At 49.8% G+C, this 26,579-nt stretch overlaps 1 protein-coding gene across 2 annotated transcripts in view; it reads left to right on the forward strand.

Annotated features, from left to right (window-relative positions):
• The window catches only part of PGAP6 (post-GPI attachment to proteins 6), a 47,043-nt gene extending 20,939 nt beyond the window's left edge, over window positions 1-26,104 (forward strand). The window contains exons 4-13 of one of the 2 annotated variants that reach the window (XM_048865937.2): window positions 2,905-3,038; window positions 3,503-3,768; window positions 5,487-5,836; window positions 13,768-13,885; window positions 14,763-14,886; window positions 16,851-16,987; window positions 19,050-19,228; window positions 20,572-20,718; window positions 22,317-22,433; window positions 23,138-26,104. In XM_048865937.2, the coding sequence (XP_048721894.2) occupies window positions 2,905-3,038; window positions 3,503-3,768; window positions 5,487-5,836; window positions 13,768-13,885; window positions 14,763-14,886; window positions 16,851-16,987; window positions 19,050-19,228; window positions 20,572-20,718; window positions 22,317-22,433; window positions 23,138-23,434 (1,869 nt within the window). In that variant the 3' untranslated portion in view covers window positions 23,435-26,104. The remainder of the gene's footprint in view (window positions 1-2,904; window positions 3,039-3,502; window positions 3,769-5,486; window positions 5,837-13,767; window positions 13,886-14,762; window positions 14,887-16,850; window positions 16,988-19,049; window positions 19,229-20,571; window positions 20,719-22,316; window positions 22,434-23,137) is intronic. The other variant, XM_048865938.2, reaches the window with a different exon arrangement.
• The last annotated feature ends 475 nt before the right edge of the window (window positions 26,105-26,579 follow it).

The raw sequence follows: 26,579 nt of genomic DNA on the forward strand, positions 1-26,579 counted from the left end.
CATGGCTGTGCGGTTGGGCATGGAATGGCGTTCCAGCCACAGGAGAGTCACTCTGCCAACCCTGGGTTCCCAGAGTTTGCAGCTGAGATGTGGGAGAGGGGCTGCATAGGGATGAAACTCTCTGAGCTGTCCATGCATGCTTAGCCCATGTCTATGTTCCCGTGGTAAGTGGGAGCCCAGTTGGCATCCAGCCAGGCTGTGAGATGGTGCCCCCTCCTCTGGGAAGCCAGACAATACAGCGAAAGGCTGTTTGGGAGCTACACCCCTCTGCTTCTGCGGGGAGGTGATTTTCTAGAAGATCTGCTCTAGGGATTATTGTGGCATAGTTTTCTGGCCTGTGTTCTACAGGAGGTCAGACTAGTCGGCAGTTCTCAAACTGTGGTTCGTGACCCCATTTTAATGGGGTCGCCAGGGCTGGCTTAGACTTGGTGGGCCCCAGGGCTGAGGCCAAAGCCTGAGGGCTTCAGCCCTGGGCGGCAGGACTCAGGTTACAGGCCTCCTACCTGGGGCTGAAGCCCTTGGGCTTCTGCTTTGACCCCCATACCTGGGGTGTTGGGGCTCAGGCTTTGCCCCCCCCCCCCCCGACACCTAGGGCAGCAGGGCTTGGGTGGCCTCAGGCTTCGGGCCCCCCTTCCTGGGGTTGTATAATAACTTTTGTTGTGAGAAGCGGGAGAACCCTTGGATTAGATGATCACAGTGGTCCATTCTGGCTTTGGTATCTGACTCCCCCAGGAGGGATAGACAGTTTTTGCTGGAGCCAGTCTGGCTCCAGATACCAAGGGGACATTCATTGGGGAGGGGCTTGAAAAATGTAGCCAATGCCACATGATTAAGCCTATTGTCCAAAGACTGACTTGATAAATTCCACCATTCTCCTGGCTCTACCCTGAGACAGTCGGGTCCAGAGACACTGCCCTAGGGAGGCATCTGGGTAGAGCCTTCCACCAGGGAGAGGTACCCTGAGGGGCTGGGGGCAGGTGGCATCAGGGCTGCTCTGTGTAACGGTAGGAGAGGCCAGGGTATCTGCAGGCCCATGTTGGCTGGTTACGGTTCTGAGCCGTTCGGGGCGTTCTTATGGCATGTGCTAGGCACAGAGGTTCCACGAGTACAGACTGGCTGCTGGAGGAATCCAGATTCCAATCCGCTCTGGCATGCCTACCGGGAGCTCACTCTGCCTCCTCCTGTAGGCTCCCCATAGGGCATAATGGAATCATAGAATTATCATAGAACTGGAAGGGACCTCAAGAGGTCCTCTATTCCAGTTCCCTGCACTCAAGGCAGGACTAAGTATTATCTAGACTGTCCCTGACAGGTGTTTGTCCAACCTGCTCTTAAAAATCCCCAATGAAGAAGATTCCACAACCTCCCTCAGCAATTTATTCCAGTGCTTAATCACTCAGACAGTTAGGATGTTTTTCCTAATGTCCAACCTAAACCGCCCTTGCTGCAATTTAAGCCCATTGCTTCTTGTCCTATCCTCGGAGGTTAAGAAGAACAATTTTTCTCTCTCCTCCTTGTAACAACCTTTTATATACTTGAAAACTGTTATCATGTCCCCTCTCAGTCTTCTCTTCTCCAGACTAAACAAACCCAATTTTTTCAATCTTCCCTTATCCTCCTCACCTAATGGGCTCTGCTGCTTGATGGAGTCAGGCTGGAAGGGGGAGGCTGCCTGTGTCTGGAGAACCAGTGGCCCACACTGAGTTTGCCCCCTGCTGGGAGATGCTTGCTCCTCACTGTCTCTGGACTGAGTCAGATTCTCTTGTTGAAAAGGGTGTTGGGGACTCCGTGCCTGTTGTGCTGTCTCCCCATACCATGCCACCTCCCTGGCATCCCGTGATCCACTTGGCACCTCACCTCTTCCACCTTTTCACTTCCTTTCTGCCTTTTAGTCCTCTCTCGCTGAAACCCCCCACTTGCTCCCCATGTCACAGGAACTCCACTGAGGAAAGCGAAGATACTGTGTGATACGCTACCCAGTATCTGCTCCCGACACTCTTTTCTGCCCCAAAGGCTCCAGCAGGAGCTGGGTGTGTGTCGGATTGGCCTGCTGGGTGGGCGTGCTGCTCTGACACAGGCTGGGCCTGTGGGGCAGCATGTGGCTCTGGGGCTGCGTCCACTGGAATGAGAACGGGTCGAATGTGGGGCAATTCCAGGAGCAGTAATCCTTGGTATTCGTTAGAGCCAAGGATCCCTGCTTACCTGGGTCAGCCTGAATGGAGTGCTCTGCTGTGTGGGACACCTGCTGCTCAGGCGAGGGACCCACATGCAGACCCCATGTGCAGTGCCCCACGGTTAGCAGGCAGAAGTACTGCAGAGAGGTGACTGGAGGCATTGGGGCATGGTTGTGGTGCGGGAGAAGTGGGTTTTCAGAGGAGAATGGGGCACGTGCTGGGGGCAGGTGGGTGTGTAGCACTGAGTAATGGAGCACAGTGAGATGCACCTTCAGACAGACCAGCTGTACTGCCACTGCTTGGGCTAGAGCAGTGGTTCTCAAACTTTTGTACTGGTGACCCCTTTCACACAGCAAGCCTCTGAGTGCGACCCCCCCCTTATAAATTAAAAATAGTTTTTTATATATTTAACACCATTATAAATGCTGGAGGCAAAGCAGGGTTTGGGATGGAGGCTGACAGCTTGTGACCCCCCACGTAGGAATCTTGCCACCCCCTGAGGGGTCCCAACCCCCAGTTTGAGAACCCCTGGGCTCAGGTGTCGCTGTGCGTGCAGGCAATGGCTGGGGAAGGAGAGCACGGGTTGGGAGTCAGGAAGGACTGGCAGTGGGTGCTGGTCCCTTGCTTATAGCTGGGCTCTTCACTGGCTGATCTTTCGCCCAACAAAGCAGTTTTTGGATGGGTGTTCCCTGGTGGCTGATGCTAAGCTGCCTTCCTGCTCTCCCTGCAGGGTTTCTCCACTCCATGCGCCTATATATTCCAGCCGGACATGTTTGTGCTGAGACTTGTTGATATCCCTGTCCTGGAACCAGACACTCCCCTGCAGCAAACCATTGCCTCGCCTGCTAGACCACTGCACGTCAAGTAAGTGAGCGTGACAGTAGAGATTGCGTGGCGCTGCGGGCGGGGCTTTTATTCTCCCATAGGTGCTGGCCTAGTAGAGCCGCGCACGAATCTCACGGAGGGCCCTTGACTGCCTTGCATCTCGGAGCGAGCTAGAGCTGTGATAGTTCCCCTGGAACCAAAGGGTCTGTCGGGGGGCTGGAGGTGGGGGTTTGTACTAAATGGGGCCCCACTCCCTCAAGGAGGGGAAAGACAAACTCCTTCCTGGTGTTTTTAGAGAGACAGTTACACATTACAATGCACTATCCTGGACAGGACTGTAGCAATACAAACCAGAGTGACCTTGTGCTGGGCTCCAAAGCCCCTCTTGACTCACCCTGGGAGGGTTTCACTTTTTAGGGCTACGGACCTTCTCCGCCCTTAGTGCCCCAGGGTGGCTTGTGTTCAGGCAGGCGTTGAGGTGTTGATGGCTCCCATTCCTGCAGGGTCTTCATCCCCGAGTACACTGCCACAATGCAGTTCACACTGCGGAGCTGTGTGGTGAACAGCACAAAGGCATGTGCCATACGGGTCGTGCTGGGCTCCATCATGCTGCCGCAGTCCTTCCAGAAAATCCTCCGCTGCAAAGAGACAGTGGATTGCAGCCTGGTCCTCCATTCGCCCCCGTGGGAGAAGTGGCTGCAGATCATGGCAGAGAATCTGGGCACCGACAACGCCAGCGTCTCCTTTGAGATGATTGCCTCCTTCACAGGTGTGCTCTTGGATGCTGCCAGCCATGTGGGGAAGGGCCAGTGTGCACATCAGTCTGCCCTGTCTCCACTGCGCTTTCACCAGTACAGGCTGGCTTGCTCCTGTGCCCTTCCTAGGGGGGTAAATTGGGATGTGGGGGAGGAAACGAGGTGGGACAAGCCCCATGTCTTGAGGGGGCAGCCTATACCGTGTGACTGGACGTAGTCGTGTGGGTCGCTGTCCCCCATATCCCTGCTGCCTGGCATGGCTAGGCCAGTCAAGCTTTCCAGGAGGCTGGGATCCAGTTGTGCCTTGTGTGTGCTGCTGCTTGTTAAATGATGGACCACTGGCTGCAAGGCCTCTCTGCTGCCTGCTTACAGCTGATTCTGTTGGGCGGAGCAGGCCTGTGTTGGGAATTCAAAAGAGCCCAGGGTTTCTAAGCCACAGACTTCTTAAAAGGCCATTGGGGCAGCAGAGGCTAGCTCAGGGCACTGCAGTGAGAGAGGCAGCCTCTCCCATCCAGTACTGAGGCAGTAACCATCTGCTGGCTGTTTGGAGGCTCTGCAGTGAGCCTGGTCTCTGAGCGATGTGGGGCAGGCCAGTGGCGTATTGGGTGCCCAAGACTCGTTTGGCTCTCAGAGCTGGGTTTCACTTTGGGGAGTTTATCTGATCCTTGGAAAATTCTTAACAAATTAGCTTTTAGAAACTTTCTTCTCCCAACCAATAAGAGGGCTCTGGGGGCTCTGCCTTCTGGTGGGCTCTCGAGGCAAAAGAGCATAACCGTGGGTGCTCGTAGGGAAGCAGTGTGTCTAGCTGCTGCAGAAAACAGAGCTTGTGGGGTGGGGGTCAGGGAAGGAGCTGAGCTCAGTAATGGGGCACTTTGGCTCCTGTGAGTACCTGGTTTCAGAGTAGCAGCCGTGTTAGTCTGTATTTGCAAAAAGAAAAGGAGGACTTGTGGCACCTTAGAGACTAACACATTTATTTGAGCATAAGCTTTAGTGAGCTACAGCTCACTTCATCAGATGCATTCAGTGGAAAAACTGTTTTTTTTTTGTTTGGTTTTTTTTGAGAGTGCCTGTTTGTGGTGACCTACTGCCAAAGCAAGTGGAGCACTGAGTGTCACAGTTCAGATTGTGCCCCCGCACTTCACGGTTTATTCCTGGTTCTGTAACCGGGCTCAAGGCAGATTTAACTCCCATCCCTCACCCCCGCCCAGTGCAGCAGCATAACCAGGCCCAGGGGAAGCTCTGGTACTTTATGTACATGGAGCAGTTATGAGACGACCAGAGCTAGTGCCCCATTCTCGTGTGGCAGCAGTTAGTGTGGGTGCCCCATGCCCCCTGTACCCAGGTGATGTTAGCAGACAATGAGAGGTGTCAGCGACTCCCTACCCTAGGTGCCTTGCCTGTGCATGGACACTGCCAGGGCTTGTGTGTCTAAAACTGCTGTAATAGTGACCAGGTCCTGTCCCTGTCACTCAAATAACTGGAATTGCTCCCTGGCCATGTGAAGAGGGGGAGTCTAGGCATCCCACCCACTTAGTGTGTGCACCCCTACAAGTCTCAGCCACCTAGAGGGGTGAGGCCTGGTTTCCAGCCCTGGCCTCAGGATCAAACTGTTTTGCTTCGCAGTCCTATGAGCTGAAGGCCTTGCATCCCCCTAAGCAAAGTCCTCCAGTTCCAATGAGCGGTGTGCCCCTGCTGGTCTTGGCCACGCTAACCTTTCCTCATTGCTCTGCAGCTTGCAAGCCGGGGAGCACCAATTCATTCCTTAACTTCTACAACAGCCTGAATCAGAGCCAGAGCACTCCAGCCCTCGGCGGGGGTCCCAATGCCAGCACCCCGGGAATGTTGGGGAACACCACTCTACCCGCAGTGGGTGCTGCAAACAATGCATCCGACCCAGGGACCTTCTGCCTCCAGAATCAGCCCGTCATCCGTGAGGACCTGGATGTTGCCTCTGTGAGGTTCAGAGTCATAAATGGGCCCAGCATTCCTGTCCACTCTGAATTCCCCACGCTTCTCCTCTTCAACTTGAATACTGGCATGGACAGTGGAGGCACCCTGGTGGTGAACCTGCTGCTGAACGAGGTACAGTGTTCTCCCATGTAAGCTGTTGCCTTTATGTTGGCATCTTCTCTCTATAATTGCCCTGCCATGCATGCACATACACTGGTCGTGAGCCGCCGGGGGAGTATAGGTGCTATCAGAGCTGCAGGGGCAGGCCTGGGGAGGCCGGGAGTTGGTGGGGAGCTAGAGAGCTGCGGGAGAACCTCCCTATGCATTGCTTTTCGTCTTTCAGTTTCACAAAGAATTTTACAGATCTGCCCTTCTGTATCTAGCATGTCCTGCCAGCTGGCTCTGGATCTGCGGGGGAGAAAAGTGCCCTGACTGGGGGGCCAGGAACTGTTATTTAGTCAGTGTCTCTTAGTCACAGCAGAGCAGAAAAGCCCAGCCTGTGGGGAGGCAGTGGGAAAGAACCTGAGCTTTCACAACTGCCCTAGCCCAGCCATCACTGAAAACCCCAGGTTGCAGAGCCTCCCAAACAGCTGAGAGAAGCAGGGGGCTGCTCACATTAGCAAGGGAGGAAGGATGATCCAGTAGTTAAGACATTGGCCTGGGACTTGAGACATTTTGGTTCAAGTCCCTGCTCTGCTAGGACCTTGGGAAGTCACAGCCTCTCTGTTGGGTGATGGGAACTAAAATGTATTTCTCCATGCCTGTGACCTGGCAAAACAATATGCTAGAGTGAACAGCCTGTGTTGGGAGGTCAGATCCACCTCCTGTTCCCCTCCTGGGGAGTTTCACCCTGATATGTTGATGAATGACTTGGGCAGCGACTTGTGAGCCTTCAATGAGCATGTAATACATGCACTGCAGTGCATGCTGTATAACTAGCAGCACCTGACTAGAAACCTTCCTAATGCTCCAAGCAGGTTAGTTTCACCTCTTGCTCTGGTGCACTGGGGGTGAGAGCAGTCTCTGGGAACCATGACTGGTTGGCATGTGGCAGTTCTCCAAAAAGGACCATATTTTTGGAGTTTAATGTACCCACCCTCTGTACACAGACATAATTTATTATTAAGTACATTTAGATGAGGTAAGATGGGGAGCTGTCAGGTGGTTCTGTAAGCCTGTAGATGAGGTGAAGCAGTGGTACCCAAAATGCGTGTAATGTTTGCAGTTTCAGAAACACTGCAACATGACTGTCTACAGCTTTTACTGTTAATTACAACACCGTAATGTGGTGTTTATTGGTCAAAGCTACCAAATGACAGTACATTAAAAGATTTTTTATTGGTGTTGCATGGCCAATTTTTTTTCCCCCAGAAATGATGAAGCTGTTTAGCATGTGGAAAAAAGAGAAAATATCAATATTTTCCAACATGCTGACATGAAATGTTTTCACATTGCATATGCTTAATTATCAAAGTATATCACAAGTGATTATAATAGTTTTCTATATTTTCAGCTGAAATTTGCTGACCGGATCAGTCTCTCGCTGAAGGTTGTGTATCAGTAGCAGTAGATTGCATGCCCATAGTTTATATTGCATAGTGGGTAGATATGATATACATGAATTCCTAAAGTAATGCTTCTCCATTTGTAAGCTTTTGTGCATACAATATAACATTTAGTCTGCCTGGTAGAAGGTTTTAATTTGTAATTGCCCACGGATGCAGTACTAGCTGTTGTTCTAGCTATTGGAGAAACTAGCTTTTTAATTCAGTGGCGCTTATGCACAGGTCAGTATTAGTGTTAGAGATGACAATACACAGCTTCATACTCTGCTTCAATCAAAGTGCTCACGGAACAAAAATGGCAATTTTGATTTAATTTAGCACAAGTTTGTGTACTTGTACAAAATGACAAGTAGTAGTAGTGGGGATGGGAATGCAAACAATATGCTTTGGGAATTTTACCTCTACAGGGAAGTTAACTGTATAAAGACACGGAGGATACAAGCCCCTTAAAGTTTACATTAAAGAGAAAAAGGCTTTCCGCAAACTTTGAAAAATGTTTTGTGTTTCAAGAAAGTCAAAAGAATGCAAAACTGTCAAAAGCCACCAGTGCCAAACACAATTCTGTGACGCTGGCAGCTGACTCCAGGAGAGAGTAATTGTGTTGGCGGCCTCTGCATGAGTTTTCTAGTGTAGAGGATTTGCTGCCAATACTCTATCACAGGGGTTGCTTTCAGAAATGGAGACACGAGTCAATTTTGGCACACCAGCGGAGTTGTATTGAACCCAGGAAAGAAAATAGACACTGAAGCTGATGATAAAGCGTCATGTTCATCTGCGTCTATAACCATCGGAGCAAGCCCATCTTCCAGCGACAGGTCCGGTTGCATTGTTTGCTTGAGAACACCACACGAAAAAGATAAGAAACTTCATAAAATAGAAGCATACAAGAGAGCAACCATTCTAAGGGAGGCAGCACTTCAAAGCAGAGATAGTGACATGTTGCAAAAAATATCTGTGGAAGACTTGATTGCTAAGGATGCAGTTTGTCACTGAATATGCCTTTCTTCTTACTTGAGTAAAGTGAATCTTAAAGCAAAACTATCCAGTTACACTGCAACAATACAGTCACCTTATTTTATCAGCTGATTGAAGAGATGTACATAATATTGTCTAACAAGAAGTCTCTTTTCCTGTCCAAGCTGCTACAAAGATATAGAGCCCTACTTTCCTCGGATGTCGAAACTGTAAACTGTTCCAGTAGCAAATTACAGGCAAGATTAGAAAAAACATGATGGTTCTGCACTTCATTTCATGTACAGCATGGACAAGGCAAGTCTACCATTGTTCTGTGCACCGCAGTAACATTAGCTGATGCTATCCAAGCTGCTAGTAATCTGAAACAGGAAATTAAGTCATCCAAATGTTTTATGGATGTTCTTCTGGTGAATGAGCCTGATCAACAGCTTTCCAGTGAACAAGTGATTTTGTATAATGCTGCTTCAATCTTTCGGTCTGAAATAGCCAAAGTGAAAGCCTGGGAATGTGATCCAAAGCCAGGTGATTGTAGTTCAGAGGTCAGCTACTTTTGTGCTCCAGTTGGTGCAGGAGTTTCTCCTTTGGCTGATTGATAGACGAAGAGGTAGTTCCATTTTGGCCTGGTTTCAACCACAAGCTTGTAACAAAGAGCAGCACCTACTCAGTAGTTTCATATATACCTATTGTGGAGGCCAAACCAGCTGACATGGCCACAGTCTATCCTACAATGCTGAAATGTAAGGAAATGACAGGCCTAACAAAGAAAATAACAGAACGCCACTAGCGGCCACCTTCAGCCCCCAACTAAAACCCCTCCAACGCATTATTAAGGATCTACAACCTATCCTAAAGGATGACCCAACACTCTCACAAGTCTTGGGAGACAGGCCAGTCCTTGCCTACAGACAGCCCCGCAACCTGAAGCAAATACTCACCAACAACCACATACCACACAACAGAACCACTAACCCAGGAACTTATCCTTGCAACAAAGCCCGTTGCCAATTGTGCCCACATATCTATTCAGGGGACACCATCACAGGGCCTAATAACATCAGCCACACTATCAGAGGCTCGTTCACCTGCACATCCACCAATGTGATATATGCCATCATGTGCCAGCAATGCCCCTCTGCCATGTACATTGGTCAAACTGGACAGTCTCTACGTAAAAGAATAAATGGACACAAATCAGATGTCAAGAATCATAACATTCATAAACCAGTCGGAGAACACTTCAATCTCTCTGGTCACGCAATCACAGACATGAAGGTCGCTATCTTAAAACAAAAAAACTTCAAATCCAGACTCCAGCGAGAAACTGCTGAATTGGAATTCATTTGCAAATTGGATACTATTAATTTAGGCTTAAATAGAGACTGGGAGTGGCTAAGTCATTATGCAAGGTAGCCTGTTTCTTCTTGTTTTTTCCTACCCCCCCCCCCCCCAGATGTTCTGGTTTAACTTGGATTTAAACTTGGAGAGTGGTCAGTTTAGATGAGCTATTACCAGCAGGAGAGTGAGTTTGTGTGTGTATGGGGGTGGGGGGGATGTGAGAAAACCTTGATCTATGCAGGAAATAGCCCGACTTGATTATGTAAAGAGTTGTCACTTTGGATGGGCTAGCACCAGCAGGAGAGTGAATTTGTGTGGGGGGTGGAGGGTGAGAAAACCTGGATTTGTGCTGGAAATGGCCCACCTGTTGATCACTTTAGATAAGCTATTACCAGCAGGACAGTGGGGTGGGAGGAGGTATTGTTTCATATTCTCTGTGTGTATATAAAGTCTGCTGCAGTTTCCACGGTAAACATCTGATGAAGTGAGCTGTAGCTCACGAAAGCTCATGCTCAAATAAATAGGTTAGTCTCTAAGGTGCCACAAGTACTCCTTTTCTTTTTGCGAATACAGACTAACACGGCTGTTCCTCTGAAACCTGTCATTCAGACCATGTATCAGCAGCTGAATGCTGTTGCTCAGCAAGTGAAATGGACTCTCCCAAATGAACTTGATATCACTGTGATTTTTCTGAGTGCTTTTCACACCCCATGCTGCTTTAGTGCATGTACTGGGAAATTTTGGGGAAACACAGCATTGCGAGACCTTCTTGTTGATTCCGATGTATATGCAGCTTGTACTGCAGCTCAAATGCTTGCTGGTAAGCAATTCAGTCATGCTTTACGTGGCTTGCTTCTAGTATTTGAGGCCCTGAGTGCTCTGGAACTTTATTAATTTGTTCAGTGGTGTGAGCAAGGAGGAGGTAGTCCTATAGTTCCAGCATTTGTCTGGCAAATGTTGGCTGATGCTCAGAAGGTGTTTGAGTCTGAATATACTGAGTCCCCACAACATGCTGTTACAGAGATGATGCTGTGACTCAGCACATGCTACCACTACTGGAGGGATGTCCGATAAGGGAATATGCCAAGCTGCGTGCACTCAAATTCTGGGATCATTTTCTCCAGGTTATGCAGATACTACTTCTGAATGTCCGTGCAGAGTGAGAGGATGATTGGAAATGTCGCCTACGCTCACACACAGTGTGCCATGCTACCATGTTTCTTTACTTCAGGCAGGCCCTGAAGAAGTACACAGTGCCTTTTGAATCTGGGGCATTTGCTGTGTGTCAGACTCCTGGTTCTTTCAGTGGAATTTGGAGGAGTTGTCATCTTCTTTTGTGTGGCTGGTGTAGAGCAGCAACTACAATTTCACCTGAAGTTGATTGAGCCAAATGGCTACATCAGGAGTAGCAGAATTTATTGCAATAATGCCTCCTTATTTATAAATTGGGCAGTAGTTAGTGATATTTTTGATGGTCTGTCTTGGGGGACCACACTCCCATGCTGGGGAGTCCTTGATTTTCCATTTGTGCATTAGATGTCCACATCTACCTTGATTGGTTTGGATTCGGTTCAGCGTTGACCAAGATGACGATGGAAGGTCAAACCCAGGAACCTTCTGTGTGGGATTCAGCACAAGGTGCTTATTTTTAAAGTCTTGTTTAGCCCAATCTGCTTTACAAGCCTCCTTCTGTCCTTAGCCTGATTGCATGAGACTAAATGAATGTTCCCAGAAAGACTTGCAGGACTTAAAACATTGCAATGGGGTGTTGTCAAGGTCTTGGATAGGAAGATGTCTGTTTTCTTGGATTCGCTGAGCTTTGCGGAATGTCGCAGCAATTCAGCATATCGGTGGGGGAGCAATGTTAGAACAGATAGCCATGGGGTTGGAGCTGACTTAAGGGTTCCCATGATGCACCGCATCACTGTATTCAGCTGGGTATCCACAAGTCACCTGTGGCTGTATCTGCTCCATACCAGTGCACAATATTCAACTACTGAATATACAAGTGCTATTGCAGATGCATCCCAGGTTGTACTTGCTAGTTTCTGGATTATGCTGGCTCTTGTTTTTACCTTTTGCAGTTACCTTCTCAAGATGATCATGGAAGGTGAGGGTGTGGTCGAGTTTCACTCCAAGATATGTTGGAGTGTAATCATGTTACACATTTTTACCACAGAAAGCTACTTTCAGTGTGTTTTTGGCACTTCTATTATCAAGATGAAATGCGCTTACTGTTGTTTTCCCAGGGTTTGGTATGAGCCTCTATTTCCAGGAGTACTGTTCCACAGTTTGGAGGTCCTCAGTTACTGCTTTCTCAGTGTCATGGAGGTTTGATACTTGGATTGTCATCGCAAGATCATATGCATATCCAAATTTTGGAGGCATGTCACTTATGTAAATAGTAAAAAGGGTTGGAGCAAGTACAGAGCCTTGTGGTAGCCCGTTGTTTATGATACGGGGTGAGCTGGTCTTATTACACATGTACTCCCGTAGGCATCAGTTACTCAGCATGATCCACAGAAGTGTTTGGTAGCAAGGTATAATTTTAGCAAGTTTTAGCATCAGGCCTTTAATCCATACGCAGATGAAAGGTTGACAAATATGGCACCAGTCTTTAGGGTTTTTTTGATAGCCAGCCTCAATGTGAGTTGTGATTGGCAGAACTTGATCACAGCAACTATGTTTTGGCTGGAAGCCTGTCTATTCGACAGGGATAATTGGCTCAGTAAAAGGGCATATTCTTTTGAGGCTGATACATTCAAGAAGTTTATAGGTCATGTATAGTAGAGAAATTGGCCTATAGCTTCCTGCTTCATCGGTGGGCTTTCCAGGCTTTGGAATGGTAATTAACATTTTCTCCCACCATGTTTCAGGGATCTGTACTATCCTTAAGGTAGCAGACTACAATGTTGCTAGCCTTTGAAGTCCTTTAGGGTCGAGATGGTGGAGGAATTCTGGCGGAATACGATCAGGGCCTGCAGCCTTCCCTTTTTTCATTGATATCCTCATGTTGCAAGAGACCCATGTTAGTAATGACCAACAGGCTAAGCACTACCGTATCTATGGATACAACCTAATGACTTGCAATTATCATCTAAAATGTGGGTTGGCAATATACATCAAGGACACCATCACAGATTTTAATGGTATTCCACCAACCAAAGAGGAGATCACATTTACCACAACTATCAAAGTAGGGGAGCTCCACATTACCAATGTCTATAAAGCCCCTAGCACAAGATGGCCAAAACCAGAGTATTCCATACATCTATACAGGTGATTTTAATAGTCACCACACTAAGTGGGGCTATAAAACAAATGAAACCGATGGCAAAGATCTCATGGACTGGATGTCTGCATAAAGACTTACAATTCATTTATGTGCTAAAACGATGATCAATATTCCATTCAAGCCACTGGCAACATGGGTACAATCCAGACCTAACAGTTGTGTCTAAAGACCAAGGGTGGTAACACTCTCATTGCATCATGTGAAGTACTATTGGCATTTCTGAACAGCCAACATAGGCCTATAGTGATCTATGTAGGCATCAACATTCCTGTGTTTCTTCCAAACCAGGCAATAGGATGGAATTTTGCTAAAGCTGATTGGGATGCCTACAAACAGACTGTTGAGAAAATTGTTGCAAGGATTCTGGTTTGTTGTGATGCTTTTGAGTCACAAAGAAATCAAATTTTATGTCTTGAAATGATACATAGTCGTTAAACTAACAGAAACAAATGAAAAATTTCAAAGTGGTCATGTTAACTTGATGATGGTGTCATCTCTGTGGTAACAGCACCACATGACAGATCCCCACCATACCTCCTCTTAAAGCAGACATAATAAGCTTTCAAATGATGTATGATGTGCATGTGTGCAGAGCGGGAATATTAAATCAGCAAAATCATTGGTGTCTGCCATTCGCCTCTAGGTCTCTTTGGTAGAGTCACTACCTGTGCCCCAGTATGGCTTGCCCAGAGAGCAGTGAAGTGTTGCCAGATGGGTTTGTTCTACAATCTCTGATGCCAAATGCTCTGTTTAGGGGATGTGGGGAGGTGTGAAGTGATATAGCCGGGTAATGTTGTGGGGAGGGGCTGGGTAATAGCAGGGGGTGGTGGTAATGTGTGGTGCGTTGGGGTAGGGTGACTTTAGGAGGAGGGGTCAGCTTAATGTTTTTTCAGATCTTGTGTGTTTTGTTTCCACAGACATCCCTAAGCATAGGCAACGCTAGTGTGTTCGCATGCATGAGTGCTGCCTCTCCAGTGCTGACCCTCAATACCACAAAGAACTGCAGCACAGGTACGGGCATCACTGGCACCCACCTCTGGGCTCTGCTTGTATTCCTGGTGTAACATTAGGGTTCTGGCAGCATGGTCTCGTGGCTGGTGCTGGAGCCGGGCAGCACGTCAGCTCCTATTGGATAGTGATGGTCTGTTTCAGCCTGAACCATCCTCTCCAAACCTTGGCCCCTGGTTATAAAGGGTCCCTGTGGAAGAAGCTGCCTGTGCTAGCAAGGTAAGGGGGAGATGCTGTTGCCACTGCTGCTGCCCAGCCTCCTGCTGGCGGAATGGGTGTAGTTGCTATGCTGGGGCTCTCTGGGCCTTGTTTGGTCCTGAGGAAGCTGAGGGAACTGCCGAGATCCTGCTCACACTGCGGAGCACTGAGCGGCACCGGAGTTAGCTGCGGTGGGAGCACTGGTGCAGTGAGTAGCTGGCTGCTGGTGGTGATTTAAGCCCTTACTCATCCTGCTGTGAGCAGGGTAACATCACACTATGTCATACAGCAAAGACACCCCAGCCTAGCTGCACCTGGGTTCCCAGTGCTGCAAGGACCAGTGGAGCTGAACCAGTGGGGATCTTTTGACACTGTCCCTAGTGGGGACTGGGCCTTGAAGAGTGCTGGGGTGTAGCGTCTGGGCTTTTCCCATTGCCCCTACTCCCTGGTCATGAAGGCTGGCTCCCTGGTATGCTCTGATCTCAGGAGGGCCAATCATGGAGAGATCAGGCTGCTGTGGGGAATGTAACTCCGATGCTCCACAGCTCAGGGGATTAGTCTCAGCCTGGTATTTCTATGGGTCTTGTCTCTTTCCTTTCCCCCTCCTGCCAAAGCTCCAGAGCTCCTGGGAGTTCTTAGCCACGTCATGTAACTAATGGCACAACACCCTTTTTCTCTGAAGCTTTTTTCCAGGGCTACCCTCTGAACGTGACTGCGTCCTCCACAGAAGCAACGCTGATTATTCCCTACCCAGAGACTGACAACTGGTTCCTTTCCCTGCAGCTAATCTGCCCACAGGGCCAGGGGTGAGTGTGCAATGGCTGGCCAGGAGCTCCCCTTGAGAAACCTCACCATGCAGACAAACTGCACCATTGCGCTGCCTTGCGCTCTGCCACCTGGCATCATGAAGCCATTGGCATGAAGCCCCTTTGCTCTCACCTGGAGGAGGCAGTGGTGGAGGCTGGTGCTGGCTTGCGTTCTTGCCTGCCCAGTGGCCGTGGAATCTGGCTTTCACCCGACAGATGCTGCAAACGGCCATGCTATAAATGAAAGTAAAACTGCTGTCGTACAGCTCCGCAGGGGCCTCTGCAGCCTTAGGTTGAGAGCATTTCTCTATCATTTGAGCCCTGCAGACTCTGAAGTCACTGTCTCTTCTCTGAGAGTTGGACAGTGCAGCTGCAGGCCAGGAATATCCAATCACCATCAAATAAACTCTGCCCCAGGGTGGCTCACGGTGCTCTGTGAGGCCTGTTCAGGTGGCTGGCTATGCTGCTTCACCTCAGTGGTAACTCATCTCCCAGCCTCTCTGAGCACTGACTCTTCTAGCTGGTAGGACTGTGGACCTCAGGGTGTCCAGTGGCTTTCTCTGGCCAGCTGAACCCTGACTGCACAGGACATGCAGCTGCTTCACTACTCTGGTGTAAATTTACCTGATCTGGTGCTGATCCCGTAGTGGAGTAGAGTGTACACAGGGGATGAGACCGAAGAGTTGGGGGGTGCAGGTGGTGAAGGGAAATGAGGTTAATAGGAAGCAATTGCTCTACCCAGATGGACAGGATGGGAGCCAGGCAGCTGAGCCCATCACCCTGGGGTAGCATTCACCCTACCTAGCTCATGTTCCTTTGCTATAGAGCCAGCTCATCGGTCTGTCTCCTGTGCCCTCATCAACTCCCTCTGCCCCATTCAGCAATCAGTGTCCCAGCCAGGTCCTTTTCTCTGGCCGACAGCAAAACATTCTGTGTGAAACAAATAAGGGTGAGCACGGATCAAAGAGGAACCGAGGCCAAGATGCCCAGACTTGGGGGCCTGCAACCAGGCTTTCACATTCACAGCTCCTAGCTGGAACCTCCTGCCAGCCCAGGTCCCATCCATACAGGTGTCTAAATATGGATTCAGGCCCCCAGGTTTGAACACTTTGGCCAAGGTACTCAAGAACCCATTCAGGCCAGTGAGCAGGTCACTAAGCATCAGCCAGGCCAGAACCCTCCCACATGTCCCATATGTATGGCAACGGAAGACAACCCCCATGGGATGCCCCCCCCCCCCCACTCCAAGTGCTCCGTGCCCCTCCCACTCCACTTCTGTGGGTGACAACAGGAGGTGGTTTGAGGTGGGAGGTATCTGGGTTGGGGCAGTGCTGGAATGTGTACCTCCATCTCATGTGCTGCTGGGGGCTTTCAGAGACCTTTCAGAGGAGATTGTCCAGAGCCCTCAAAAGTACTCTGTTGGGTTTGGTCCTGCATTGGGTTCCCAGACCGGGGGGCAGGAGGGACAAGCCAGCTGGGTGGTCAGGCTCTTCCATGATACCCAGGGGGGAGGTTTCTCTAACCTGCTAGTTCTGAGGAGCTCCCACAAACACCCTCCCCACACCCATTTATCACTGTGGTCCATGAGGCTCTGGAGGCCTGGGCACACCACTTATGCGACTTTGGTGCTGTTATGGCTGCTCCATAGCATGCAGCAGGGGAAGGGTTGGCTCCCCAGAGAGGTGCTCGCTGCCTGCAGCATTCCTCCAACCCCTGGGGAGGGGCAAATCTACGGGTGGAGATCAGGTCACTGGCAGTGCAGCACAGGGAGCCCAGCACACTGAACGGGGGGGACTGCCGGGGTGACATCAGCCCCAGGATCTCCTGGCCCCAGTGTTGGGAGGGGCTCCAAGCTGTGTACTAGCCTCAGTTACCCTGGGGAGGGGATCAAAGGGAGTTCTGTTGGCAGCAGGCACCTCTGCATATTCAGGCTCATTTGACAGTCAAATCTCCTCTGGCTGCAGGGAATGTAATAAAGCGAAAGCCAAAGTGACTGTCTCTACATACCTCACCCCCTGCTTTGACGACTGTGGGACATATGGACAGTGCAGTCTTCTGAGAAGACATGGCTACCTCTACGCTGGCTGCAGCTGTAAAGCTGGTGAGTCCCCTCTCTCCGGAGCCTGGGCTAGCCTTCCGGCAAGCCTGCATGTCCACCCTGAGGCAGAACTTCCCCTTTCCTGTGTAGGGACTCTGACATGCAGGCAGTGGAGTCCAGGGGCTCCCGGAGCTGGAGAGTGTAGGGTGAAACCACCGCTCCCCATGCAGCCCCTGCACGGGCAGTGCTCAGAGACCCTGTGCTAGTGAAGAGCACTGGAATAACCCACCTGCAGCAGCTACAGCCACCTCCAGCTTGGAACAGCTGGGGAAGGGTCCTCTGGCTGCAGCGCTTGCTGGTCTGGGCCCAACTTCCCCTTCCTTACGAAAGTAGCTCCAGGACCATGATCTTCCAGTGGCATCACTAAAGGACAGCAATGCAGGCACTCCTGGGCCAGGCTAGTGGCAGTGAGACAAAGGCCTCTCACCCTTAAGAATGCAGTGATCCACAAAGAGCGCCTATATGTTTCTTGGTCTTATGAGCCGTGAGTCTGTATCAAATAGAAAATAGCCCAAGGAAGATGAAGGATGACTTTGCTGGTTGCCTCTGTGTGTTTAGGCCCCATGTAGCCATCAGGGGGGTGCCTGTTCCCTGACTGTCGCAACATGTCTAAGAGTTGCAGCGTGGATGGGATAGAGCCATGTCCTTGTAGACCTTAGCCCAGTTCCTGAGACATGGGTAGGTCCTACCTACCCTACAATATTCATTTTATTATGATGAAATCAGCACTTGGAATCCACAGATGGGCTTCTAGACTTTCCTCCTAAATTGCGGAGCTGGGTGAACCCCTCCAAGTCTTTTCTGAACACATGCAGGCACATCAAAACCAACTTCTTGGACCATTGTGTTTGCTTTCCATGAGTGGCCCAGCAGGGCCCGTGAATACTGGAGAGTGTTAGCCCGAGCTCTGCAATTCCTAACTGAACATTCACCTGTTCTGGAGAGTGACATCCATCCAGTCAATCAACAGAATTGGCATCCAATCAAAACTAACCCGCACTCCTGGACCTGGGACTCTAAATGCCTCAGAGCAAGTGGCTGGCAAACCCATTGCAGTCTGGGGTTTCACAGTAATTACTTCACAGATCCTTCCAGCTCTGGACAAACTTGAGAAAATCATAAGCTCCTCACAGTCACAGAGGTGTTATTTGCCCAAAACTCCTGGCTGTCCTCAAATTCCAGCCAGTTGCTTCCTGGCTGTCTGGCTGCAGCCATGTGGCCCTAGAGCGAGAACACAGCCTCCTCTGTAAACTGTGGCATTGGTTTACAATCCTGGTTCTCTGGCTTTGTAGGAATCTCCCCCTTTGAGCCCCCAGCCACTGGAGAGCATCATGCCCCAAGCCACTGATCACTGTGTCTGAAAAATAGCTTAGCGAGTTAAGAATGCCTGGAGATGGAGAGCCCTGACCTCCAGGAGGAATTGACAGACCCACTGCAGCCCATCTACAGCCATCCCCGATATCCCCCACTGTACAGGAGCAGTATGGAAACCTCCCCAAAACAAGGGTTAGGCTCTGTTGGGATGTTCCCCAGGTTTTGGGGTCTGGGCCAGTGCCTGGTAAATTGGAGACTGCACCCTCCCGGGGCTAGCGCATCACTGTGTGCTGGGGGCGTGCTGAGAGCAGGAGTGTCACTGGCTGAAGGTTTCAGATGGGCAGTTGGAGCCATGTTAGCTGGGACCCTTGGCTAAGCACCAGGAGCAGGAAGAGGTCTAGTGTCCATTTATCTCTTGTTACTGCTAGCCAATGCACATTGCCTGTTGGAATCACTGTGACCCCAGCTCAGGCATCCTTCCTGAAGGTACAGCCCACCCCATTCCCTGCCAGGCTGAGCTGCTGCAACAGAGCCTGGAGTTGCAGGAGCAGGGGAATAGGCAGATGGCTAATGCAGCAAGTGCATTCGGTCACCCATAGAATATGGAGAGAGGAGTTTGAGAGGGATATGGAATTTGTCATGTGTGGGGATGGGTTGTGTGTGCCTTTGCTAGGGAATCCTTGGGCAGCTCTTGGCATGTTATGGAAGCCCTGGTGATGTGCCATTGTAACCTCTCTCTGCTGTGTTCCAGGTTGGGGCGGATGGAGCTGCACTGATAACACTAAAGCCCAGTCTGTTGGCTCACAGAATCTGGCCACCCTTCTGCTCACTCTCAGTAACCTCATGTTCCTGCCAGCCATTGCAGTTGCTCTGTATCGCTACTACCTGGTGGAGGCCTCTGTTTACACCTACACCATGTTCTTCTCCACGGTAAGTCATGTCTGTTTGCTCTGCCACCCAGCAGCAAGTTGGTGCGGGGTGTTGGGCCCTCTGCAGAGGCTATAGCCACTCCACTACCCCCACCCTCAAAGTGACGGCTCCTGTAGCCTGCTTCTCTATACCTGAGAGGGAGAGGCTTAGCAGGAGGGTGCTCTCTTCCTATAGCCTGCACCGTTCTTGGGAACGCTCACTGACATCAGCCGGGCACCTCCAGTGGAGAACAGACCTGTTAAAACACACATGCCTGGCCCCATGTGAACCCTCTGCCTGTGCTGGTGAACCTGACAGGGCTGCAGCTCAGTCCAAAACTTAGCATGAAAAATATCATCAGCCTTCCCACTTCCAATGTCATGTTAGCATCCCAGTTGGAGCCTGATCAATGGGAACCATGGGAGAGCTGTGCGGGGGTGGGGTGCTCATCTTGTGTGTTAATTACCCTGTCTCCCTGTGAGATCAATTCTCTCTGTGACTGGGTGCACCCCTCTGTAGGGCGCTGAGGCAGACATGGACCATGCAAGCCTGGGGGGCAGCCACACTGCACTCAGTGACAGCTCACGCTCTGCCTTGGCTAGCTGGGACAGTGGCTTGGAGCCTGGACCTTCCACTTAGCCCATGAGAGGGCTTATATCTAAAGTAAAGCAGAACAACCCCTCCACTCCCCTACTCCACACAGCAGATCGGGACAGAGCCCTGGAGAATACACCCAGTGCTGTTCCTAGTTCCTCCCCCACTGAGTGCAGGGAACCCAACAAGCCAATGAGGCAACTGAATCTCTGCAAGGAGGTGAAGGGGAGGCATTAATCAGGACTGAGCAGGGTGGCAAGGAGGTCTGCAGAAGGGGAAAGGGGGTGCTGCTACTATGACTTGAAACAGTGCAGTCTCCAAAGAACAAGATTGCCGAGCCTCCCCTCCCCCCATCCCGATTCTTGGGCCCTATGGGTGAACTGCAGAGCAAAACCTCCACTGCCTTCAAAACCTGTTTGCTTTGCAACTCTTTTACACTAGAAATATCAGGTGCTCCCTTTCCCCTCTCAGCTGGGGGACCTAAACAGGGATGTCATGTGAGGCTGATCTGTCCCAGGCACTTGCAGATTGGCTGCCAAGTCTGTTGAGAAACCAGCATTTCTTCCCCATCAGCCCTTGGCAGGCCTGTCACCAACAAATACAGTTTAAAAGCAGATGCTCTCCATGCCTGCAACAAGGCACCAGGAGACCTTCCCTGCAGGTACTCGTAGCTCCAGGGCTGAGCCTTCTGTATTTGTCTACCAACTCCGTCCAAAAAGGAGCTTGTCGGCCTTCTGCTGCACTTGGCTCTTCTTGTTCCCTGCCTCTAGTTCTACCATGCGTGTGACCAGCCAGGAGTCGCTGTGATGTGCATCATGGATTACGACACTCTGCAGTACTGCGACTTCCTGGGCTCCGTAGTTGCCATTTGGGTGACGATCCTGTGTATGGCCCGAGTGAAGAAAATCTTAAAATACGTGAGTAACGGGCATTCACTGCACAAAGCACCAGTCACCCTGCAATGTGAAACACTCAAGGATCAGCACAAAGGCAACAGCTCTTAATCTGCTCTTAATTCTACAGTCTACCAGCCAGTCCAACCCATCTCCTACAGCTGTAGACTCTCCATTCCTGTTATTCCACAAGGAAGGGTTCTCCTGTAGTGCGTCCATATGATTCAAAGGCCTGCCCTATAGAAAAGGGAATCGGTTTCACAACATCAGTTTAGTTTAAAAGCCAGTGCAACATTTCTAATACAGATAAGCACTAAAGCTTCATGTTGAACTGCAACACTGGCATTTCCTGGCTTCCTGAGCGCTGGGCCATGCAGCCTGCATCAGTGTTGGGGCGTGGCCTTTTCCATTTAAATTCCAAGGAGATTTTGAGAGAGCCCTATTTCCATAACTAACTGGTCCAAGTGAGCAAAGGCCACTGTGCTCTTGGGGCGCAAGTCAAAGGCCACTGTAGTTAGTGGATAGTTTCCCACTGACATCACTGGGCTTTGGATCAGGCCGGGGGTGACGTAGCAGCACATGGCTTGCCAAAAGCTGACTAGCATTGCAGGCTCCATGCCCGCTGTTGTGTGCTGCTCTGCGCCCTTGTAGAATCATAGAATAACAGACTTTAAGGTCAGAAGGGACCATTATGATCATCTAGTCTGACCTCCTGCACAACGCAGGCCACAGAATCTCACCCACCCACTCCTGTAACGAACTCCTAACCTATGTCTGAGCTATTGAACTCCTCAAATCGTGGTTTAAAGACTTCAAAGTGCAGAGACTCCTCCAGCAAGTGACCCGTGCCCCACGCTGCAGAGGAAGGCGAAAAACCCCCAGGCCTCTGCCAAGCTGCCCTGGAGGAAAATTCCTTCCCAACCCCAAATATGGCGATCAGCTAAACCCTGAGCATGTGGGCAAGACTCACCAGCCAGACACCCAGGAAAGAATTCTCTGTAGTAACTCAGATCCCACCCCATCTAACATCCCATCACAAGCCATTGGGCATATTGACTGCTAACAGTCGAAGACCCCTAGCCCCTTCGTGGCATCCCCCTTCAGTTAGCTGTAGACTATTACGCATCTCCTTTATTTGCCCTCACTGAGCCAAATTCTGTGGATTTAGCTCTTGTAATCTCTCCTCAGAACTCGGCTTCTGCAGCTTCCTGACTATTTGTGTTGGGGAAGCGCTGTGGAGTCCAGCCTGGGCCAGGCCCTGCTGTGTAAACACAACACCAAGACCGTCCCTGCCCCAAAGAGATTTTCTGTTGCTTTTCTCTGACCCCCTCCAGTTTCTCAGCATCACGGGGTGCTCAGCACTGAACCGGCTGTTCCAGAGCCACATTGGTGGGGCGGGTGTGGCACTTCTCTCGGCCCAGGCGGCGTTTTTTATGCTGTGCTGTTGTATCCCATCCAGATTCCGGCACCTCTCTGCAGGATTCTCCCTTCCAGGGACCCTGCGTTTGAGTTAGGACATTGGCACCCACAGGAGCCAAGTGACAGCAGTGCTGTGCAGCACCTTGTAAAGCAGTCTGGTAGGTATGTTCCTGATGTCAGTGTTGTCCTCTCATCTTCCTTAGGTTCTCTTTGTGCTGGGGACCCTGTTAATTGCCATGTCCCTGCAGCTGGACCGCAGAGGCATTTGGAACATGATGGGCCCCTGTCTTTTTGCTCTCATCGTCATGATCATGGCATGGGTAAGTGACTGCTTTGCTGGGGCTGTGCTCCATTTGTTACTGCTTTGAGAAACATGTTTTTGACAAGGTGGGAGAAGGGAGGAGCTGCTGCAGTGGGTGAGTGGGATGAGATCCCTGCCTGCCCTGATGAGCAGGCCTCAGGCAGCCTCTCCTCTGTCCATGGATCAGGGTGACCTGGGCATGCACTGACCTTGGTGAAGGGGAAAGCTTAGGTGCTTTCAACTTCTGTCTCTTCTTTAACTTGTTGCCATAAGTTAACTGAGGAATTCCCAGGTTACCAATCTTGGCCCGGCCCAGCTGCTTTGGCAGCTCTAACTCGCCGGCATGTCTCATGGTCAAACTTTGATTGCTGGCTACATATGTGCTCTGGGGCTTTAAAGGTACAATAACCGTGACTTGGGCATTGCCTAACTCTGTGTGTTTTTAAATGTGTAACTTGGTTGTTCTATTAACTGAAGGTATTTAGGGCCCTGAATACAAAATAGGTCCAGGCATTGCATCATGCTGGGGCAGACTCTCTCAGCTTCCTTCCTCAGGACTGACATGGTACAAGTGACCTCTCTTGCTGGGAGGTGCAGACCTCTTAGTTATCGGTTTGTTCCCCTCCTGTCTGGATCCCTGGGTACCAATGTGAGCGTCTGCTGGTCCCCACAGAAGAGGTGGGTCTGTGCTGCTATAACCCTTCTCTGGTATTGTGCCTTTAGGTTTACCATGGAGTGAAGCGCCGCCATTGCTACCCCACCTCATGGAAGCGCTGGGTTTTCTACCTCATTCCAGGGATCGCCTTGGCTTTCGTCGCCATCTTGGTGTATGCATTCATGGAAACCAATGACAACTACTACTACACGCACAGCATCTGGCACATCCTGGTGGCCAGCAGCGTGGCTTTCCTACTCCCGCCTTGTGACAAGCATAAGAAGCCCTGGGCCTGGTCACAGAAGCTCATCTGTCGCTATCAGATATGCAAAAATGACCGTGAGGAGCTCTACGCGGTGACCTGAGTCGGGCTGGCGGGTGCAGGGTCACAGGCCAGTGGGATGGAGGGCTTGCTTGGGCCCCTCTTCTCCAGACCAGTGAGAACTGCCACCTCTGCATGCTCAGAAATCAGTAATGCACTTGTTCGCTAGCCAGGGCAGCACAATGGCAGGAGCAGGTTTGACTGTGCAGATGCTGGGCCTCTGCCTCCGGGGAAGATGGTGACAAGGAGTCCCTGCACCCTTCCACGGGATAGGGAGAGGCTTCTAATGTTTTTTATAAATGAAGGAATAGCCTGCATCCACATGCCACCAAAAAGACGAGAGCTCCATTCCCTTCCTGCCATGGCAACTGGTCTGGGGCTCACTGTTACCAACCATAGCAAGGACTCTGGCACCAGAGTGCCTCTCCCAATGCCAACTCCTCGCAGAGGGCTTCAAGGTGGTGCCTGGCTTTGTTTCCACCAGGAGTTCCTGTGATCTCCCCTCGCTTTGCCATGGTAAGGGCAACTATCCCAACTGTTTATGAGCTGGTGCTGGTGGCCTCTTTCAGCAAGGCATGTCTGTCTCATCTTGGCATTACTGGGGAGCTGCAGGGGTGCAGTGGGCTGCCCATCCCAAAGCAAAACTATGGAAATAGAGGCACACTGTGCTCATGTGTTCTAGAAAGAGCTGCCCCTTTGCCCATCTCCATGATATGCTGAAGGGTGCGAGTCCATCACACCCTGCTTTGTGTTGGGGGAATAATGACTGACGTGGAAATTCTGCCACTGAAACAAGAACCAAACCCCAGATCAGGCTACTGCTTTCTCTCTTGTTCCTATCAAGTGTCAGGTCAGCAGCTGCTGGAGTTTGTTTAAATGCCCTTCGCGGCTATAGCAGTTCTTGTGATTGCAGTAGGTAGCTGAGAGAAGGTAGGTGAGTCCTGGATAGAGGGTCTGTCTTAGGAGGAGGGGCCAGAATGAGACTGACATCCCATGTATTGGATAGCTGTGTCTTGCTGAACATGGTGGGACAAATTTTCAACCTGGCCTTAACTAGGCCTCCCTTTCCAGAGGTTGAATTATTTGCATCCACAGCTGAGATCATGCCGATGTCAAAGTGCACGTACCAACCAGGGGGTCAGACACCTCAGCAAACTAAACTGCAGGGCAAAATTGCAACTGCAACTATTTGTGTGGCAATTTGTGGCAAGCAAAAGGAAGCCATTGCCTGAACATCTGGCCTGGTGGATGTTCAACGTATGCAACTTCTGGCTTTTCCCTCAGGGATGCTGACTATTTTATACTTAGATCTGGTGTGACTAGAGGGTTGTATATTTCCTGTATACAATATGGAGTCTGATTGCTATTTGACATCAAGGATCCTTCCTTCACAATGATCACCTGCAGAGGAAGACAGCGAAGGCTCTGTTTAAACCCTGTGGCTGGGAGAGGGGAAGAGAGTAAGAGCTGTTAATTAAGGGCACTTTCTCTGGGTAAGATTATTTGGCTTTTGAAAAATAGCCCAATATTTTGCCAGCTGCTTACAGCCTCCAGCTTTATCCTTCTCTAGCAACTAATCCAGCCACCAGCTAACAAAGTTCCAACAAACTCTCTTCAGGGGGGCTGTGCTAGATTTGGTGCAGGTAAATCTGGGGAAGACCTGCAAGCTGAGTTGACCTGCATCTTGCTCCTGGAGTAGAAGCAGAGATGAAAACTTCACATTGGTTGCCATATTTCTTTACAAATTAATTTTTTCAAACAGACATACAGATGAGCGAATAACACTCATTGTACCTAGACGAAAAAGCCACTAATGGAAGGAAAAAAATGGTTATGGCTATTGCAGGTTGTTTAGAAACACTTGTATCTCTTCACTCCATGCTACAGGTAATGTGAATTTGTATGGAAGAGGCTGAGTGGTAACACTAAGTGTTGTGGTAGTCTGACTTTTTAGTTGTTCCAAGCAACATGAAGACAGGATTTTTATATTGAGACATAATGTCCCAAATCCACTGGCCTTTGTTGTTCTGCTATAGGCTTGGGTCTCTGTCTTACTGTTCCTTTCACCTCCTGTAGCAATGCTCTAGTTAGTAATTTTGTACCTTGTTGGAGCAGGATTTCAAACACTCTGGGATTCCTATAACTTAATCACCAGTTTTTAGCGCTTTCTCTTCAGTTGTTACTACTTAGTTGTAAGCTGAGCACTGGCCTTAGAGGATTGTAGTACATTGTTTGCAACTCTTTCATACATAGAATGCTGCATTTGCAGCCAGGATGCTGCGCATTAACTAGATGGAGCAATAATACTCTAATTTATGCCTTTTTAATATAGTTTTCAATGCTGTGAAGCACATTGAGCTTTGGGATGGCTGGGGGGTAAATACCTGTAATTATTTTGCTAGTTTTATTCCTATTCATCCTCAACACTATGATTGGAAAGAATTATCTTGTATAGTTTTACTGGGAGAAATAAATACTTTGTCAATTACCTCGGGTAGAATTTGAGCAGATGCCAATATTTAAATACTTGATTTTTTTGCTGTAATTTTTGTGGTTTAATTTTATTTTATATAGTGAATTTTAAAGCTTCTCGTTTTTATAATTTAATAAATGTAATTATACTTGAGATTGTCCAATCCGCAATGGCACTTTCTGGAATGGGATTTTATATTTGTATGTCTAAGGCAAGAAATCAAATAAAAAGCAAAACCAAGTTCTGCGGTCCCAGCCAGTCTCTTCTTTCATGGGGATGATTGTGTGGTGATGGTGTCCTGGAGGCTGAAGTAATCTCTCCATAGAACAAGCTTAGCATAGACAGCAGCAGTGCATGTTCCCCCTTACCCACCAGTGAGTCCCCTTTCCTGGCTGTAGGGAACCCACTATGTGAGGGAGAAGAGAGTTCAGGCTTTGTGGCACATTCAGTCCAGGGCCTCTCTGCTGAGACCATGTTGGTGGCTTTTGTGGTGTGCATAAGTATCTAGTAGGAACTGGCCTGGAAGCACCAACCTCCTTGCACAAAGAGCGCTGAACAGGCAGGCAAAGACATGGAAATGATCACTTCCTGCCAGGGTTACTGGCAGAAAAGCCGAACCATGATCTCCCTTCCTCATGTGGGGGAACCCTGATCAAACATCTAAAGCAGCATAATTCAGTGGAATTGTTCCTCCCCTATTGCTTGTGAGGGTCAG

The sequence above is a fragment of the Caretta caretta genome, chromosome 10 (genome assembly GCF_965140235.1).
Source record: "Caretta caretta isolate rCarCar2 chromosome 10, rCarCar1.hap1, whole genome shotgun sequence".
NCBI lineage: Eukaryota > Metazoa > Chordata > Testudines > Cheloniidae > Caretta > Caretta caretta.